The sequence below is a fragment of the Myzus persicae genome, unplaced genomic scaffold (assembly GCF_001856785.1).
Source record: "Myzus persicae strain clone G006 unplaced genomic scaffold, MPER_G0061.0, whole genome shotgun sequence".
Classification (NCBI taxonomy): Eukaryota; Metazoa; Arthropoda; class Insecta; order Hemiptera; family Aphididae; genus Myzus; species Myzus persicae.
The window spans coordinates 169277-188580 of NW_019103964.1; the positions used below are offsets into that span (position 1 = coordinate 169277).

At 31.7% G+C, this 19304-nt stretch overlaps 1 protein-coding gene across 3 annotated transcripts in view; it reads left to right on the top strand.

Moving 5' to 3' along the window:
• The window catches only part of LOC111036979 (solute carrier family 12 member 6), a 169739-nt gene extending 150732 nt beyond the window's left edge, over positions 1 to 19007 (top strand). For 2 of the 3 annotated variants that reach the window (XM_022319318.1, XM_022319316.1), the window contains exons 2-20: positions 2888 to 2964; positions 5569 to 5832; positions 8581 to 8766; positions 9673 to 9908; positions 10050 to 10234; positions 10776 to 10937; positions 11011 to 11167; positions 12795 to 12933; positions 13119 to 13372; positions 13973 to 14092; positions 14462 to 14824; positions 14922 to 15111; positions 15220 to 15435; positions 15526 to 15633; positions 15771 to 15827; positions 16629 to 16745; positions 16817 to 16935; positions 17031 to 17170; positions 17778 to 19007. In XM_022319318.1, coding sequence (XP_022175010.1) covers positions 2888 to 2964; positions 5569 to 5832; positions 8581 to 8766; positions 9673 to 9908; positions 10050 to 10234; positions 10776 to 10937; positions 11011 to 11167; positions 12795 to 12933; positions 13119 to 13372; positions 13973 to 14092; positions 14462 to 14824; positions 14922 to 15111; positions 15220 to 15435; positions 15526 to 15633; positions 15771 to 15827; positions 16629 to 16745; positions 16817 to 16935; positions 17031 to 17170; positions 17778 to 17869 — 3182 coding nt within the window. In that variant the 3' untranslated portion in view covers positions 17870 to 19007. The remainder of the gene's footprint in view (positions 1 to 2887; positions 2965 to 5568; positions 5833 to 8580; positions 8767 to 9672; positions 9909 to 10049; positions 10235 to 10775; positions 10938 to 11010; positions 11168 to 12794; positions 12934 to 13118; positions 13373 to 13972; positions 14093 to 14461; positions 14825 to 14921; positions 15112 to 15219; positions 15436 to 15525; positions 15634 to 15770; positions 15828 to 16628; positions 16746 to 16816; positions 16936 to 17030; positions 17171 to 17777) is intronic. The other variant, XM_022319317.1, reaches the window with a different exon arrangement.
• The last annotated feature ends 297 nt before the right edge of the window (positions 19008 to 19304 follow it).

Here is a 19304-nt window from a genome sequence, read left to right on the forward strand (position 1 = left end):
GAAAGAAAACCAAACTTATGACAGAGAGCTAGCTGTTTCCGATAGAGAGCTGGCTGTTTCCGATAGAGAGCTGGCTGTTTCCGATAGAGATGACGTGCGTGATTTACTCGTATATACGGTCGCCCGTGACTCGTGAGTATGGTTTTTAAAAATGTGAACAGTTTCTACTGCGTCAAGATATTTTATTTTTATGTGACTTTTTCGAATACCTACTGTTGTTAATGTATAGCCACGATGACGTTGGCGGAGGAGACTATGAGTGGCTACTGCACCTCAAGTCTTTCAAACGTTAGGTATACATAGGTATATATTTTTGCTTGTCGAGTTGAATTCCGTTTACAATAATGGTTCTAAAAGTGACAAATAATTAGTAGTGTGTAATAATTGGGAGAGACAGTTTATGACGGCACTGACAAACGCATGAATCTGACGGTTTTTTAAAAGTTCGCCAACTGGTGTGTAAGTAGGTATAGGTACAACGAAACCACATCCGTGTACTCCAAGGACGAAACAATTAATACTGATCGCATTTCACGTTTACGACGACGTGTAAACAAAATAGCAACGTTTCGGTTTAATTAGTATAATTTCAAAATTAATAGCATCGCGCTAACGAAAGAAAATTAATTAAATCATTGCCAATAATGCTTAGCGATTGATCAAAATAGTTCGACGAAATACTGAACAAGGGCAATCGAAATATATTTACACACACTCTGTACCATAAAATGGTTATAGTTCCTGCTGTTGACATCACATTTGTTCCGACTATAACAATAACCAAAAAATATTTATATTTCGTAAACTCATGAAGTAATGATTTATTGCTATACTTTGGTGTATTAATATAAAACTAGTGTATAAAATGTTAATAGGTAGGTACTACAGTACATACATACACCTATACAATTGTACATTTTAGAAAATATACATAAAATATGCGTTTGTGAGAAACATTTACAAACTTACGTATTTTCGTTACAAATATTACATAGAATGTAATATTAATAATATTATAAATAAATGTTAGGTTATATAACTTATGCCTAACCATCGTAATTAAATGCTGCAGCCTGCAATATCAAAATACAACATTATGCAGTAAAATAACGAAAATGTTGATAATTCATCAAAAAATAAACATACAGTAACGGAAATACTTGATATATTACCAAGGGCAAGCAATTGGAACTGTACCATATTATTTCTTTAATTAAAGAATCGTTTATACTTTACTTTCATGTGAGTCTATTGTTTCAATTGTATTAACCTCTATCATCATAAATATAAATGTATTAACATTATTCTGAACTACAGACAAAATATTATTTAACGACTTATTTTGATGTTATAATTTTAGTTGAAAAGTTTGTATTATATATTTGAATTAATTAGACTTTTAGAACAATTTATTTTGTTTGTAAGTTTTTAAACAGATATTTTTATTTCTTAGAAACTAAATGATTTTACATAATTTATAGTGTATTTTAATTAACTGTAATGAGTATTTAATGTGTTTATTTTTAACATTAAACTCTTTATTTAACTGAATTTCACTACTTTACTTGCTTTATTATTTTAATAATTTTAAGTCACGGGGCTTCAATTAGTATTAATCGAAACAAATAATTTTATTAACATAAAACATTTTTAAAAATTTAACTGTATAATGTTTTTCTTTTGCGCAACAAAAAAACAATCAATAGCTATAAAACAAAACATTATTTTTAATTTAAGTACCTACTTAACACATTATAGATGTGATTGCATTTTTTACTCATTTGATTTTTGAGTGTGTACAATGTGCATACCTACTCCATTGGATTTTGCTTGGATATTTTTAAATCTTTTTCTCGTTGTTTTGTTTTATTGTTTATTATTATTTTGTATTCATCCATTTGGTAATCAGCCGACAGTAATCGGTGTTTTTATGTGAATTGTGGTTGGGGAAAAGTTACAATAAAAATAAATACAAATAAAAAATGTAAAAAGCCTTTTTTGTCCCTAGTTTTAAAAAAAAAACGTTCGTTACATTTTTATTGAAGTGCAAATCAATAGAACCGCTTCCACTGTCCTTCACTCCCTAACCACAATAACGGGCATTGCAAAAATGGGTCAGGGCGCAAATGAAGATTTCCCAGCTCTCACTTGAATGGCTTAAATCGATGGACCGTGGGTGTTGTATTTTGTTTACTATAGTTGATAAATAAATTGTCGTTCGTACATTTTTAAAAACCTATATTTTCCAGCACTTATCGTATCAATTTGTAAATCCTTACTTAACACTAGTATAAATCTATAATATTTATATTCTCAAAGTCCTAGGGTAAAATCCATCATATCAGTACATAAAGCAATAACTACTTTTTTCTTTTATAAAGATATTTACAATTTGTTAACTAAAACAATAGTTCAATTTGATACATAGGTATAAACAAAAGTTTCACATGAATAATTGGTGGTATAGGAGCTATGCAGCAACGGCACCTATGAATTCATTTTAATAGTTAAATACTTTTTTTTGGTTTTTGATAATATTTAGCATGATACATTATATTCATGTAGACGTGTTATTATTTCATATAAATGAACAACATTATTTTATTATTAAAACAACATTTACCGTTTACATCATAAAACATTGTTGTACAATATTTTTTCATTATTAACTATGTTATTCTTATACGAATTGTACTTAGTTGTAAATATTATATTGTATTTGTTGAAAGTTGTCTAAATACATTTAGTGACTATAAAATAAATTTATATTCACACAACATAATCCACATACCTATTTTATATCAGTTTTTATGAAAATATACATTTTTAAATTTTTTTTTAAATGTATGTTCAATAACAATAATTATAAAAATAATTTTTTTTGCAGGTGATGTTAAAGATGAAACGTACTCGTCCGAAAATAACAGAAACTCTGGATATGAAACGAATTTATACCTCTATTCTGTAAGTATAAATATAAAAAATTAAATATTCTAGTAAAAACCATAAAATATATTTTAAACTATACATCTTTTTTTAAACAATCGGACCTAAAAAAAATCTAGTAGTTAACCAGTACCAAAACTGATAATATAATTGTTGGAAAACTTCCAAAAGAAATTAATTAGTTTTTAAAGGGACATTGTTTGAAACTGGGCTAATACGCCAAATTGTATACGTCCCAATAAATAAAAAAAAATACAATGAAAACAGTGGATTGAATAAACATAACTTTTTCTTGTGGTAATCGATAAAGTTATTAAAACTTCTTTAAATATATTTAGAAATTCAGAAAAAAACAATATTGATTTAAATAAGACTTTATAAGTACCATCTTATTTAATTTATCATAAACTATATTATTATTTTAAAAATTGAATGAAATTTCATATTAAGCCCTCAATTTTGAAATGCAAGTAATAATATTATGTTATACATTACGAAATATATACAGAAGTGATTGACAAACAAATAATAAAAACATATAATATGTACAGTGTACGCACACAGAATATAGATGAAATCTCATGTATTTTGTGGTGTATAAAACTTTTATAATACCTACTGATAAATTATTACTATACATATCCAAATAAGTTAATGTTAACTAAATAAGTTAAATGTCATCAAAATTATTATTCTTTTACACATTAAATTTGCTCCTTGAATGATTTAAAATATACATATTATTAAATTGTATACTTACTATTGTTTGTCTGCTATACTTTGAACAACTAATGTTTAATTCCTTTTACAAATCTTGAAAAATTAAAGTACTTACATGGCTACATCAATAGTCAGGAGTCGTTACTTTATTTTATTGCATGAAAAAAGTTGTTTCTATTGCCAAAAACCGTAATAACCCAACACTTCGAAGTCATATTTCAAGGCTTGGACACGCTTTACTCCTTTTATATTGTCTTTATTTTATATTTTTAAATTTTATTTTTAGAATTTATACGACACCTCGAACATTTTAACTAGATCACTCTTTAAGACTGTTCGCTGAATTTTCATAAATATTTTGTACCAGTTCAATTAGAATACAATTGGTTGGATTTCCTTTTAGTACATAATATCATTTCATAGGTAATGACAGTGTTATACCTACAACTATAGTCTTAAGTACATTTTTTTTATAGAACAAAACTAACTAATTGATAGTAATACAATGTTCTTCTTAAAAGAAGGTCTGTTATTAGTATTAACTACAAATTGATAAATTCACTTATCTAGTTTTGTATTAATCATTAAGCTGAATGTTAAATATTTCTAATTATATTTGAAATTAAATCGTTGAATTCCATACTATTACTGTATACGTTTTCAGCTTACATTTACATTTAACACACATATTATTATGTGTATCAAATATTATACACACAGATGCTATACCTATATATTAATGGAATTTGGAATTTGAATTATCCATTATATTTTTGTTTAAATGATATTACCATTTACTAATTAATACTTCAAAATAATCCGTATCTAAAATTTAAGAGACTCAAAATGTGATGATACCTATAATATTTAATGATTACTTGGTATCAGAAATAATATGAAATTCTGCACAGGGTCTAAACTTTAAGTACATAAATTAAATCTTTAAAATGATCTCCCGTGGATATTAAAAACCCCGCTCATATTTCCAGGTATTATTATAGAACGACAGAACTCCCATTAATATTATTTAAATACAATGAATATAACAAATCCATAAATTATCAATTATTACTGTGTTCAGTACAAATCTGATTTGTGATAATCATGTGTATTAAGAGAACTAAATTGCCACACCCGAATTTGTTGTCTCCGACTTACAAATGAAGAGCATACCAAATTTACGCTCGGAAGTTTGTATTTCGCTATAGCAGTTTTCATGTTTAAGTGAATTGAGAAGTCAAACTTCACCCTTTAGTAACACAATTAGTAAAATTATTAAAAACTTTTTTCAATTGAGGTGTTGCATATAAAGATAAATGTATGTATGACTTTATGGGTCCTCATTTTATCATATGGAGACATTTTTTCAGTGGTTGCTGTGATTAGCACCGTACATTTAGTCATACAATTAGGTTATACAAAATTATAAAATAATCTAATTTAATAAAGCTCATAACGCGCTTAAAAATTAAAATTCCTTGCATAAAAAAACTGTGCATGACGTACAAGCACGAAAAACCATTTGCCTCTAAGTTTGAAACCAGATAAATGACCACTTATATTGAGACGATCAATGATAAATGTGAACTGCTAAACGTAAATTTGTTATGTTAGCACATCTTGTAAGAGGGAGGCCACAAAATCAGATGTGACATTCCCTTAATAGTTGTTTGGAATCGTTTAAACCGAATTCAAATCATTGTGTACTGATACGACATTGGTATACCGTATACATATAATGTGTAACGTCCATACAAAAATTATTTTTAGAAAAAATCATCTTATACAGTCAGCCCAAATGATCGGCCAGACTACGGCAATAGAAAAATAATAATAACTATTAATAACCTACCTACACATAACATTACGAGCTCTTATCATTGTGTGACGGTCTGATTGCAGGATGAAATGGATGACCGGCCGCGGGTGCCCACATTCCTCAACTCGATCGCCGATTACTCGAACACCATCCCGAATTTGGCGGAGTCAGACACCAAGTCGACCACTGCCAAACAGGGATCGTCCAGGATGGGTACGCTGGTCGGCGTCTACCTGCCTTGCGTGCAGAACATCTTCGGAGTCATTTTGTTCATTCGACTGTCGTGGGTGGTTGGCACGGCGGGAGTCATCTACGGGTTCGGAATCGTGTTCACCTGTTGCTGCGTGGTAAGTCCGATATGATATTAATTAATATATATAAAAAAATATAAAATACAATACCAACAATAATAATTACAGCAAGAAATAAATGGCCCGTGGTAATTGAATATTATTGCAAATCGTCAGTAACTCTACAAGCTCATAAAATGATCCACCTCTTGTTAACTTCGTCAGCCCCACTCACGTCTTACTAGAATCGTTGCTCTCTTTTATACCCACATCACTCCATCTTTCTCTCAACACCAGCTGGCTAACTACCTTAATATTTATCTCATGCGACTTTACAATAATAACACTTCCTAATTCATCTTCTAATATTATTATACGCCTACCTTTCTTATCACCTTTTTTTTATTATTATTAAATAGCTACAAAGATACCTTTAATGTACTCAATGTCACCAAAAAAACTGAAACCGTTACAATATTTTATTAGGCAATCGGCTGTTATCTTATAGCTCATGAAAAAATATTATTATTATTATATAGGTACCAAGTACCAACTGCATGGATGGAAAACAGTTAAATCATTACAAACAAAATAATTAAAAAAATTATGGTATTGACATCGTTATCAGTGGGCTGGATTAGGATTCTGTAATACAAAGATTCTGGGTTGGTGCTTGGTAGTTGCTTTCAAATTTGAAATATATGATTGAATAGCCTGTCTAAGTTTTAAAAATTTTGTAATCGTATCTGACAATATGATCTATTCGTTTTAACTTCAAAAATACCTTTTTGTATGTACAATAAATTATTAATACTGCATAGTAATATTATAAATTATTCATACACATAAAGTTATAAAGTTATATAGGTACTATTAAAGTAATGCATTTTCACAGACTCTGGGAAAACAAATACATTTCGAAATTGTTCATAATTTGCATAACTTTATTCATTTTTTATTTTCGTTTGCTCATATTTGACTGCTTCTGCAAATCATTTTAGTTTTCAGGCGAACGGTTTGTTAAATGTTACAAAATTATAGTCTAACAAAACAGCTGGTACGCTGCTTATTCGAATACGCAAGCTGGTCTGACCACTGTTTTGTGTTGTTAACGATCAATTAACGGGCTTTTTTTATAGCCGTTATACAATCCTCCGCCCCTTCAGTCGTTTTACGAAAAGTATACTTACCACCAACGCGTGCTCGTTATACGTATATTAAACCCTTTTAAGAGGAACGTTATCGCGCGTTTTGACTGAAATTTTTATTTCTGCCCGTGTGCATTATTATTATAGCTAAAAAATTAAAAAGGTCGCTCATAAACGACAGGGTGATGGATTCTTTAAACTTGTTTGTTATAATGTACGCAGTAGGTGTACAGAATTCGAATTAAGTTCACACAAGCGTGATGTCTCTATATGCGCCTCGGCATGCCGTTATAAACTCTATACGCTTCAGAATTTCGTATTTTAATCAAAAGTTATTCTTTATGAATAATTACAGGTTTGAACATCGTTAAGACTGCGCGGCGTCTTTCGAATATTTCAAATATTAATTTATCCTCTGACGCATATTTTCCATACGTTAGACATTATGATACGCTGCTACTATTAAATACTTACGAGTTTCTGCTATTAGTTTTTCCTCGCTTTTATATGATATGCAGGGCAGATTGGTATACATTCGCATTAATTCCATCGAGAAAATGAGTAGGTCCGAGGTCAAAAGTCTTTACGTGTGATCAAAATATTCGACGACGTGCAGACCAACAACGTAATATTATCGAAACAATGATTGTTTCAAATTAATTTAAAAACAAATCTTTTTTTGAAATCATTTTAGTAAAAGTGTAACACATACATACAAGTACTGCACAAAAGATGGGACACAAATTATTCCCGGCCTATAATTATAGGCTAATGATTTATTATATAATCAGTTTTCCTACTACTTCCCTTCAATTTGTTTTATAATGCGTGGTATATTCTAATATTTGAAAATGGCCAAGAAACAGTTCTCCCATACCAATATAGTTTGTACTCAACATATTATCCCCTTCAAAAATAAATTCTAGTTTCGCCTCTAGATAAACCATTCCATAAAACACTGCACCAGGATACTGCCCATTTTCGATTGTCTTTAGAAATTATTATACAAGGATATTTTTCGAAATTTCCTGTTCAAAGAAGCTTGGTATTTTTAAAAAATAAATATAAAGATGGGTATGCAAAAACGGATTTATTGAATTAGACGCGCTGTACGGAAATCTATTGAAACGGCCATTAAAAAGCAACGTTTATGATTTTTCAGATTTCGTTACACAAACCATTACATTTATAGGTTAAACGGAAAATCTAACAACCGTGATACGTACGAAGGGATCATTTTACAACCATTATTCATAACGCTCATATCACTCCCTATTACATTTATGGTTTAATTATCTTAATGCAACCCATTATGCACTATACCGTATGTATGTATGTATATAATATATATATGTGCGTTTTCTGAGCCATTCACCAACGCGAGTATGCATATTATAATACATTATTATTGTATTCTGTATGCGTATGCAGCGCTTTATTTTTACACTCGTCCAATTACTTAAACGTACATAACAAAACAATGATTTTAACGATTATTTTCTTCTTTCTCTCGGAGATTGAACTCCGATGTCAACACGCCGTAGTTGTAATGCATTACGCGACGCGAAAACCGCCCCCTCCACCAACCGGTCATGTACCCTTTTAAATCAAATTCATCCCCAGCCCATTTTAACGAATGGAATTAAATTTTTTTCAGACAATGTTGACTGCTATTTCGATGAGTGCCATAGCCACGAACGGAGTTGTGCCTGCTGGTGGACCGTACTTCTTGATATCCAGGTCATTGGGTCCCGAGTGTGGAGGAGCTGTCGGAATGCTCTTCTACACCGGTATCACACTAGCCGCATCCATGTACATCATTGGGGCCGTTGAAATCATACTTGTAAGTAACTCGTCATTAAGTCAAATTAGATAAAATGTGGAAAAATTCGAGAGGGACAATGTGCAAGGTTACTAATCATGAGATTCGCATTCATTACAAAATACCTAATACCTATAAACAATACTTAGTATCCCATTATTTTTTTTCGCCATAAACATTTTTAATAAGTTAATGCTATGAACATTTTATTATGAAATTAATAGGTAAACAATTTGAGTACCTAATTTTTTTAATGTTATTTAATAGTAATTGGTAATATTACTATTTTAAAAATATTAAATTACATTTTAATAAGTATATTTTTCATACAATACAATTTCCAATTATCTTTGATATAATGACATAATATAATGATATTACCTACTTTATTATAACCTACACATTTTTAAAAAGTTCAATACTAATTATAATAATTTCCACTTTTAAAAACAATTGGATAAAAGTATAAGTATTGTCAAAATTGTCTAAAGTATCTATGATACTTAATATTTTAAGTAGGTTAACAACGGCTAAACAACTCATGATCAGGTTAGAACTAAAGGGGATGGAAAATGTAAGTTTTAAGTATTAGTTGGATTTTGTTCCCTTTCTGGAGCTTTAACCGTTGATTACCATATCACATATAATTTACTAAGCATAATAAGTAAGCTATCTATTATATTAATGGTATATAATGCATGGTAAAACTAAACAAACTATTCTGGTGCGAATGGATATTTATAATTTATATTTATTGTTTCAATTTGAAATCGATGCTAAAGCGTCGCATAAAAGAAACGGCGAAACAATAACGCTTTTTCAAAAATATCAATATAGTTATAATATCATCGTATGTTGTAAGTCACATGAGTGCGAAAATTACGACAGCTTCTATTTCAAACGTCGAACTTTATTATGTTTCGACAGACGTACATGGCGCCAAGCTTATCGATTTTCGGCGACTTCTCCAAAGACAGCAGCATAATGTACAACAATTTCCGCGTGTACGGGACAATATTGCTGATGGTCATGAGCTCGATCGTGTACGTTGGCGTGAAGTTCGTCAACAAATTCGCGTCCGTGGCCCTGGCCTGTGTGCTGCTGTCCATATTGTCTGTATACGTAGGCATTTTTTATAACTTCCATGGCAGCGACAAACTCTAGTAAGCACCTAAGTATACCGAACCGGTCGCCATGCGCCCGTCACCGCGGTTTTTTTTTTTAATCGTTATACTATTAACATAATATATACCATAAAATTGTGATCGTCCTAACGTTGTACGCGTGCGCGTGTCGCTTTTCAGCATGTGTTCGCTGGGAAATCGGCTGCTGAAGGACATGGACTTGAAACACTGCAACAAGGCGATAGGCGGTTACTTGTACAACATGTACTGCGCCAATGGAACAGGAGCGTGCGACGAATACTTCAGCAAGCATAATACATCGATTGTGAAAGGCATTCGGGGCATCAGCAGCGGTGTTTTCTTTGGTTGGTGTTTTTTATCGGAAAATTAATAATAATAACATATTTTGCAGTTCGCATTGAGTAATATTATTTATCTACCTATTAGTCCCTAAGTTATTATAGGTTAGGTATCCATAATGTAACACTACCTAACCTACTGTCCTATTACTCGCAATTTGTATGGATTTCCTAAAATTACAAAGTAAACAGTAAAACGTTTCGACTCCAACGGGTACCTCGGTATACTTACGCAAAAATACCGACTTTACACATTGTTAGCATTATTTACTTAAATAAAATCAATTTCGATTATTTAAATTAATATTTTCATAAACTAAAAGTAAAACATACGCTAAAAGTGAATTGTAATAACCTAAGATATTTCATTTATATAGTTATTATGCCTTAACGATATGCACTTATTTGAAACAGTTTATAAAAAAACATCTATTTGATATTATAATTAGTTAGGCTCTTTATACCTAACTATTTTGTTTGAATCAAATAAAAATAATATCATCATTATTATTTATGTAAACTATAAACTATGCTTTACATATTACAGAAAATATCTTTGGTAACTTTTTGGAAAAAGGACAGTACATAGCTAGAGGTCATCTCCAAGAAGATATCCTGGCATCGAGTAAGAATACGTATAATATGGTAATGGTAGATATCACTACAACATTCACCATACTTATTGGCATATTCTTTCCGTCCGTAACCGGTTAGTATTTTTTTTTCTATTATCATTTTCATTATAACTTCTAACCTTTATTTGTTCGTTTATTTTTAATTAGGAATCATGGCCGGCTCTAACAGATCCGGAGATCTAGCAGATGCACAAAAATCAATTCCTATTGGTACAATATTAGCTATTCTGAGTACATCATCGGTTTACCTGTCTGCCGTCTTACTATTCGGAGCTACGGTTGATAATTTACTACTAAGAGACAAGTAAGCATACTCTACGAAAATTAAATTTGTTGTTCTCGCAATATCATTTACCACTTATTTTATTGAAATCAAAAAATTGAATGAATATTAATCTGGTGTTGATGTCATTCAATTTAAATACATTTCCTACAATCATTATTTCCAAGTGTATTCAAAATCAATCAAATAACTGGGTGCATGAAAACAAATTTACCGATGAAAAGAAGGGAAAATGAGGTCAATATTTATTCAATAGAACATAATTTTAGTTGAATGTCCTAAAAGAACTGACTATATTATACTGTACCATAGGATTGTTGTTATCCCCTTTTTATTTTTATTTATATGCTGTTTTTTCTTGCATAAGCTGTCTGAAAAGGACTATATTATTTGTATACTTCAGAAAAAAACAATAATATTTTCGAGCATCGCCACGCATTGTAATACTCCACGTATTTGATTAGACTCTTAAAGTGAGGCATAACTGTGGCAACGTCTGGTCCACTTTGTAGTTTCTACCATATACGCACAATGTCGATTCAATAAATAATAATGCGTCGGACATTATCTTATCGTACATGGATGGAAATTCAAATCACCAACTTTGAAGAACATTTTACCAAACTAAATCCGCTACGTCGTCGACGTTAAATATTGACGTAGGTATCTACAGCCGTGTTCTATATGGGTGTTGGGATATAGTTAGGACAGTTGTTGACGGGTAGAGCCTGAATATGATAATATGTATAATAGAAAGTAAATACATTATACATAATATAATATAATAAAACTATATTGCAATATGTTGTATGTGACTCGGCTATGTCTTACTCTGGCTCTGTTACAAACAGTGAATGTTTTAAGCACGTCAGACCACATTTAGGTTAAGACGTTAAATGCATCGTCAATATGATAACTATTAATTATTATGTAGATACAATATATTAAATCATCATTTTAAACGAACTTCCTCGGTGTCTTACATGCCATTAGATTTGGTACCTATAGGTCTATTATTTTGTTTTTTTTTTCATTTCTTCTGACTTAATTTATCGAAACAACTAAATTGTACTATATATATGTGGTTTGTTCTACCGTATATGGCGTTCCTATACCCAATCTAATTATTATTTTTTTTTTTTTTTGATTTAAGCTTCGGCAACTGAGGCCAATAGCTGTAGGTTGTGGTACTGTAGGGTTTGGGACTGTAGGGGGTTACACGTGTGTGTTTTTTTTTTTAGCAGAATTTCTATTGGGCACCCGTAGGTTTCTGCCATGCCCGGTTGGGGGATGGCGGCACTTGTTCTCCGGTCACCGTGACTTGTCCGTAGAAAAATGCCGCCCGGTGGCCGAGGATCGAACCTCGACCAGCTGCGTCGCAAAGGACGCGTCAGACCACTCGGTCACCTCGTCTCCCCTAATTATTATACACAAATATATGGCTGGACGTCAGTACATAGCAATTATGATATTCTAATAGTTGCCCATAATATTATTCATTACCTATTTGATGATATCGTGAGACGGTTATTGTTAAACATCAAAATATAATTCAAAACAAATACGCATTTCTGACATCGAATGTCTTTCGATGAGAGATGTCAATCAGTTGTAACAACTTGCACCTATGTGTTTCTAATGTACATAGGTTTGGTCAGAGTATTGGAGGACGTCTGGTTGTGGCCAACATAGCATGGCCAAACGAATGGGTTATTTTGGTCGGCGCGACATTATCGACATTGGGAGCCGGACTTCAGAGTCTCACCGGGGCGCCGAGGCTGTTGCAGGTAAGTCACTAGGTCCTATAATAATAAGAACGAGTAGGACATATTATTATCTGATATCCTGGTAAAATATAATGAGATCGGTCATCTTGAGTCCGTCAATTATTTTGGTGTATATTAATTGGATGCAAATGTTAATAAAATATTATGTGCAATAACAATCGTTCGAAATGTGTTGTCCCGCACAGGCCATTGCCAAGGACGATATCATACCGTTTCTTCGACCGTTTGCCAAATCTTCGGCATCCGGCGAACCAACCAGGGCTCTGCTGATAACCGTAGCCGTGTGTCAGTGCGGCATACTGATCGGAAATATTGACAATCTCGCTCCACTCTTGGCCATGTTCCTGTTGATGTGTTACGCTTTCGTCAACTTGGCGTGCGTCTTGCAGACGTTGTTGCGCACACCCAACTGGAGACCTAGGTTTAAGTACTATCACTGGTATGTATAATGAGTAACCTTATTAAGCGAAAACCAATGTTGTAAACGGGCCCGTAACCATATACCAGGTGTCCAGAAGGAGAGAACAGAATTTCGGAGTAGGCGATGTAGGTATTATAAACAATAAATACCTCACCTTGTTTTTTTTTTTTTTTTATTTACATCAAATACAATATTCTACACTTACATCTGAGAATTAATAAATTATTAAAAAATTACCCACGGTGTATTAGATGCTATACATTTATATAATTAATTACTTACTCATATTATATTGCAGGAAAAGTGATTAAAAATTATGTAATTTCCCGCATCAAAAAAAACTTATAACGAGAAAACCTTCTCGTAAATATTATAGTATTATTTTATTTTTGAAATTGTATGATACGTTCGGCTATAGAACATCTATTGTGCCTTTTTTATATAGGATTATAAACATTTTTAATTAAAAAACTTGCTAGGGTGCCAACGGGTGGGTTTTGGATGGACAGAGCCCCCCCCCCCCCAATGGTTACGAGCCTAATTTTATAACTCCACGCGTGGACCACAGTACCTATATGTATTTTAGTGTAATTCGAATTCGTATGAATTGTTTCACAGGACATTATCGTTCACCGGACTCGTGTTGTGCATTGCTGTCATGTTCATGTCAAGTTGGTATTTCGCGCTGTTAGCTCTGGGTATGGCGGGAATAATTTACAAATACATCGAGTATCGAGGGTGAGTTTGAAATAATAATTATTATGGTGAACCTATGTATTATATTATGGTATTATACCTACGCGCGGGGAAAAAACAAAATACAGCGATAATTAATTTCGTCGATTATAACATTTGGTGGGTAGATACATGCATAATAAAAATATATAGATACCACAGTGCTATTTTTTTATTAATCGGTTTATCGGTTTTAAACCGTGTTTAATCGAACGTATTAAACATTAAAACATTATTTCCCCCCCCCCTCTCCCGGGCTTTGCGAGTTATTTATTCGGGACCAAATAAAATATATAGTTGCATGCAATACACAGTGCACGATAAATCATAATTATTTGTATTATTCGTTTTGATAATCACGTTTTATCACAGAGCGGAAAAGGAATGGGGTGACGGTATGCGTGGTTTAGCTTTGTCGGCTGCAAGATACAGTTTGCTTCGACTGGAGGATGCGCCACCGCACACCAAGAACTGGCGTCCACAGATTCTCATGTTGGTCAACTTCAACGCGGACCTACCAAAATACCGTAAGATATTCTCACTGGTCTCCCAACTTAAGGCGGGCAAAGGACTTACAGTGAGCGCAACCGTAATCGAGGGTGATTTCATCAAGAAAACCGGTCATGACGTGCAATCTACCAAAAAAGAACTAGTAAGGTTGATGGATGAAGAAAAGGTCAAAGGATTTGCTGATGTTTTAGTCTCGAATAACACATCAGAGGGACTCAGTCATTTGTGAGTTTTAGTATTTCATTTCGGAGTAACACTCCAGTGTCGTTTATTTATTTTTCTTATATTTGATTACATGTATCTTATTCTCGTACCTATATAGGATACAAATCGCTGGACTTGGAGGATTAAAACCCAACACCGTGATTCTAGGCTGGCCAAACAGCTGGCAACAATCTGAGAACGACCGATCGTGGCAAGTTTTCCTACACACCATTCGTATCGTAACAGCTGCTAAGATGGCTCTAATTGTACCTAAAGGCATAAGATCATTCCCAGACTCTGCGACAAAGGTAAAAATTTAAATAAAACATTTTTTTCAACAATGATTATAGCTATTTAATGACTGACAGTCAATAAATCAATAACTGTATACGCGTATGTATGTAATTGTATAACAGCTGTCGGGCACAATCGATATTTGGTGGATCGTACACGACGGAGGCATTCTGATGCTCATACCTTTCTTGTTGAAACAACACAGGACCTGGAAAAACTGCAAATTGAGAATATTCACAGTGGCACAGACCGACGACAACTCCATCCAGATGAAAAAAGATCTAAAGACGTTCTTATACCAACTCAGAATACCAGCAGAAGTTGAAGTGGTTGAAATGGTAATAATTCTTATTTCTATTGCGTTTCGAAAAAAATATACCTATTCAAACGGACATGACATACGTAATAAAACGATTTTTACGTTTCAGACAAATAATGATATATCAGCTTATACATATGAAAGAACACTCATGATGGAACAACGGAATCAAATGTTAAGGGAGCTCAGACTTAATAAGAAAGAAAGCTTTGGAATGGTAAGTTAAAACGTTATATTTTGGTGTGTTAAATTTTATAATTAATTAATAAATCTTCAATTTCGATTATTCCTTCATTTTTACTATCTTTAAACACGGCTTGTGGTTTGTTGTTTTATCTTTTTGGCTTACAAAAGATGCGTAATATCATAGATTTCAATCGAGAAACACCGACTGGAGAGAATACACCATTGGTTTGTTTCAGTTTATTTAACTTCTAGGAACGCTTTAGAGTGTTTATGTCCTTAGTTGATACTTAGAAATTCGTAGATGAATATTAATTGTATACCCGAGTAGTGTAGAAAGTAAGCAAATAATTAATTTTAAATATTAACATATATGATTGCATAAAATTAAATGCTTCAATGTGTATAAAATATTATTTTGGTATTAGAAGTTTTATTTATCGATTCAGTATTGTTACTTTATAATTTGTATACTTATTAACATTGCTTCTGAATAGAATGTTCATCAATATATTAATTTTGTATTATAAATTAAAATTCTATTACAACATTAACTAAGTGGTTTTAATTATTTTCATGAATACATTACATTATAGGTTTATTTTTTACATTTTTTTTAATAGACATGTAAAAATTGATGCTTCTATATTAGATAAAAGCCCGTGATTATTATAACATAACTTCTTCAATAGCTACCAATGCATTATCGCTATTTTAGTTTGTTTAATAAACATATTGTTTTATTAATAACATTACAACGTAATAGCTGTTGTCATTTCATATTATAATATTTTACCTGTATCATGTACCTATATAATGCTATTATTAATGCAAGAGTAAATTTTTTATTGAAGCTTGATATTATAATATTGTTTTCAACCGTGCGCTGTGCTATGTACTTGACATAGTTTTTTCTAATCCAGTTTGTCAGTATAGCTGTGCATTTTAAACCATGAAACGTTTTGTCATCTTGAACGATACACAATAGTTTCTACAAACCATCATAACCATTTTGTTTCGGTAATATAGGTACAATCCATTATAGACCAGCACCACAGAAAAGACGCGTCGGAAGGGAGATCTGCTACTAAAGTGCGTTTCCAGGAAGAAACCAGCATGGACGACGAAGCGAAAAAATCAAAACCTGTAAGTACATCAATCGTGGAAACGTATGACGTGAATTATATTATAAGTAACCCTAACTCTTTAACGTGTAGGCCGAAAATGCATTCGATGTCGACGAGAAACGAGCAACTGGTAATGGCGAGAAACCGGGAGTGTTAAAGGACTCGCTGCCAAAGGAGACAACAGATTCGTCTACATCGACAATGCGACCGTAAGTATAAAAATATTATTATAGTAGGTACCTATATACTTGGTAATCGGTAACGTATTACACCATGGTTCAAAATGCTTACTGTGTTTTTTCAGAGACGAAGATAATGTGAGGAGAATGCACACAGCTGTTAAACTGAACGAAGTCATTGTCAGTAGATCGAGAGACGCTCAATTGGTTATATTCAACTTACCAGGACCGCCTAAAGACACCAAATTAGAGAGAGAATCAAACTGTATCCTTTTTTTAATTAATTAATACTTTATTACTATGATATTATATAAACAGCAAGTAGCAAACGTTGTACTTTGTTTCAACACATTTTTACAAACCTACCTACATGAATAGTATATCTGAGACTGAATTCAAATACTAAAGTTTTACTGTGATATTTTTAAATTGACAGATTTTAAAATAATATATGTTAGGCTATTTTGACTCGAAAGTACGAATTATCAAATGTTGAAAATATGTTTTCTACACCCCATAAAAAATGTTATTTCTTAGATTATTGAGAAATACTTAATTGTCGTTTCGTCTGACAAAATGAAAAGAATTACTATAATTAAACTGAAAATAAACAACAATAATAAAGGTAAGAAACCAATCTACTTGAAGTTGATTTTAAATGCGATAAAAATTATCCTTAAATCTTAATACCTTTAAACCCATATGGCTCATCTGATTTGTCAAATATACGTATTACTGTTTTTTTTCTCTTTTAGTTTTTATGGAATGATAAAAATATAATTTTGTGCCCAAATAATCATGAACAAATGACAATTTATTTGTAGATAAGTTATTAATTAACATAAATGTATCCTTGACTCATCATATTATAGACATGGAATTCTTAGAAGTGATGACCGAAGGCCTCGACAAAGTGTTGATGGTGAGGGGCGGTGGTCGCGAAGTGATCACAATTTATTCATAAGTAACCTGAAGCTCACGTCTCGTCCGTCAGGTACGAATTTTTATACTTGTTTACACTAATTTTATGTTGGCCGGCAACTTTCTCAACACGCCAGGCGTCTATCGAATGGTTTTGTTTTTTATTTCAAATATTTTGTTTGTTTTTTAGTATTATTACGTTAAACAAATTGTTGCACATAATATAAAATTGTTCATTGTATTTGATAAAAATCATTATCACTGTTTTCTAAAATTATGGTTATTGTTATAATTTACTCGTATGCCCTCATATAGGCACTTAAGCTTAAAATTATATAATATATATATAAATATATTATTATTATTATTACATGTATTTACATAGGTTTATATTTAATGTGACCTTTAAAAAACAATGCGACACCAACAACGTTTGTCGGACTTTTTTACATTCAATTTATCAAAATCGGCTTTAATACTTAGTTTAATTTAGGCAGACGAATAAAAAAAGAAAAAATGAAAAAAAAAAAAGCGTGTAGGAATTTATTCGGCCTATTTGGTGATTCGTCTTCTCGATAGTATTAACTTAAATAAATAGTGCGTTGGGCGTAGCATTGTTTTACGAGGCTGTGTTTATTTTTTTTTTTTGTTCGCTGTACATATTTAAGGCAAATCGATCATTATTTAGTATATTTACGAACATAACATTTTGTCAGCTGTTCAAAATTTTAAAACCATGAAATCGCATTAACACTTCAATGTTGAGTTGCGATCGCGTATTTCTACTTAAATTTTAAGGTCGAAACCCAACGGGGCCGTTCTACTTAAACATGTCGACCCGAAATATCATACATGTCTAACACTACCATAATACCATACTACCTACATTATTACGATTAACATTATGATATGATTAAAACATAATAATTCACTGCCAATTTCAACTGTAACACCTGTGAATTGTGAATGAAAAGAGACTATCTGAATACTTTTGTTTCTTCGATATTATTAGACGTTGTCGTTTTTCATGCGTAACAAGCAATTAATTACCATCTTGTTAAATACGCCAAACGAACACATTGTAATGGTTACCGTTAAGACCGACCAAACAAGCAATATTGTTGTTTGCCTTGTCGTCTGTGTCTTGTGTTATTAGCCTATTTGAATAGAGTCGTTGCATACATTTTAACTTTTATTTGCCGACATTCCTTAACACAAAAATTCTTCTTGTAATCCACAATAATTTACTGTTGTTCCAATGAAATATTATTTTACAACATATTGTTGTTATGGTTGTCAATATACTATTTAAAGTTAAAACAAATATTTACTGATATTAAAATGTTTACGTTTATAATGTTTCGTTTATAATTTATTTTAATGTTTTTTTTTCTTTTTTATTTATCTCCTAAGTAACACCATTTTTATTTTTATTTTATTTTTTGTGGTTATTTATTCACTATTATTATTTTTTTTTT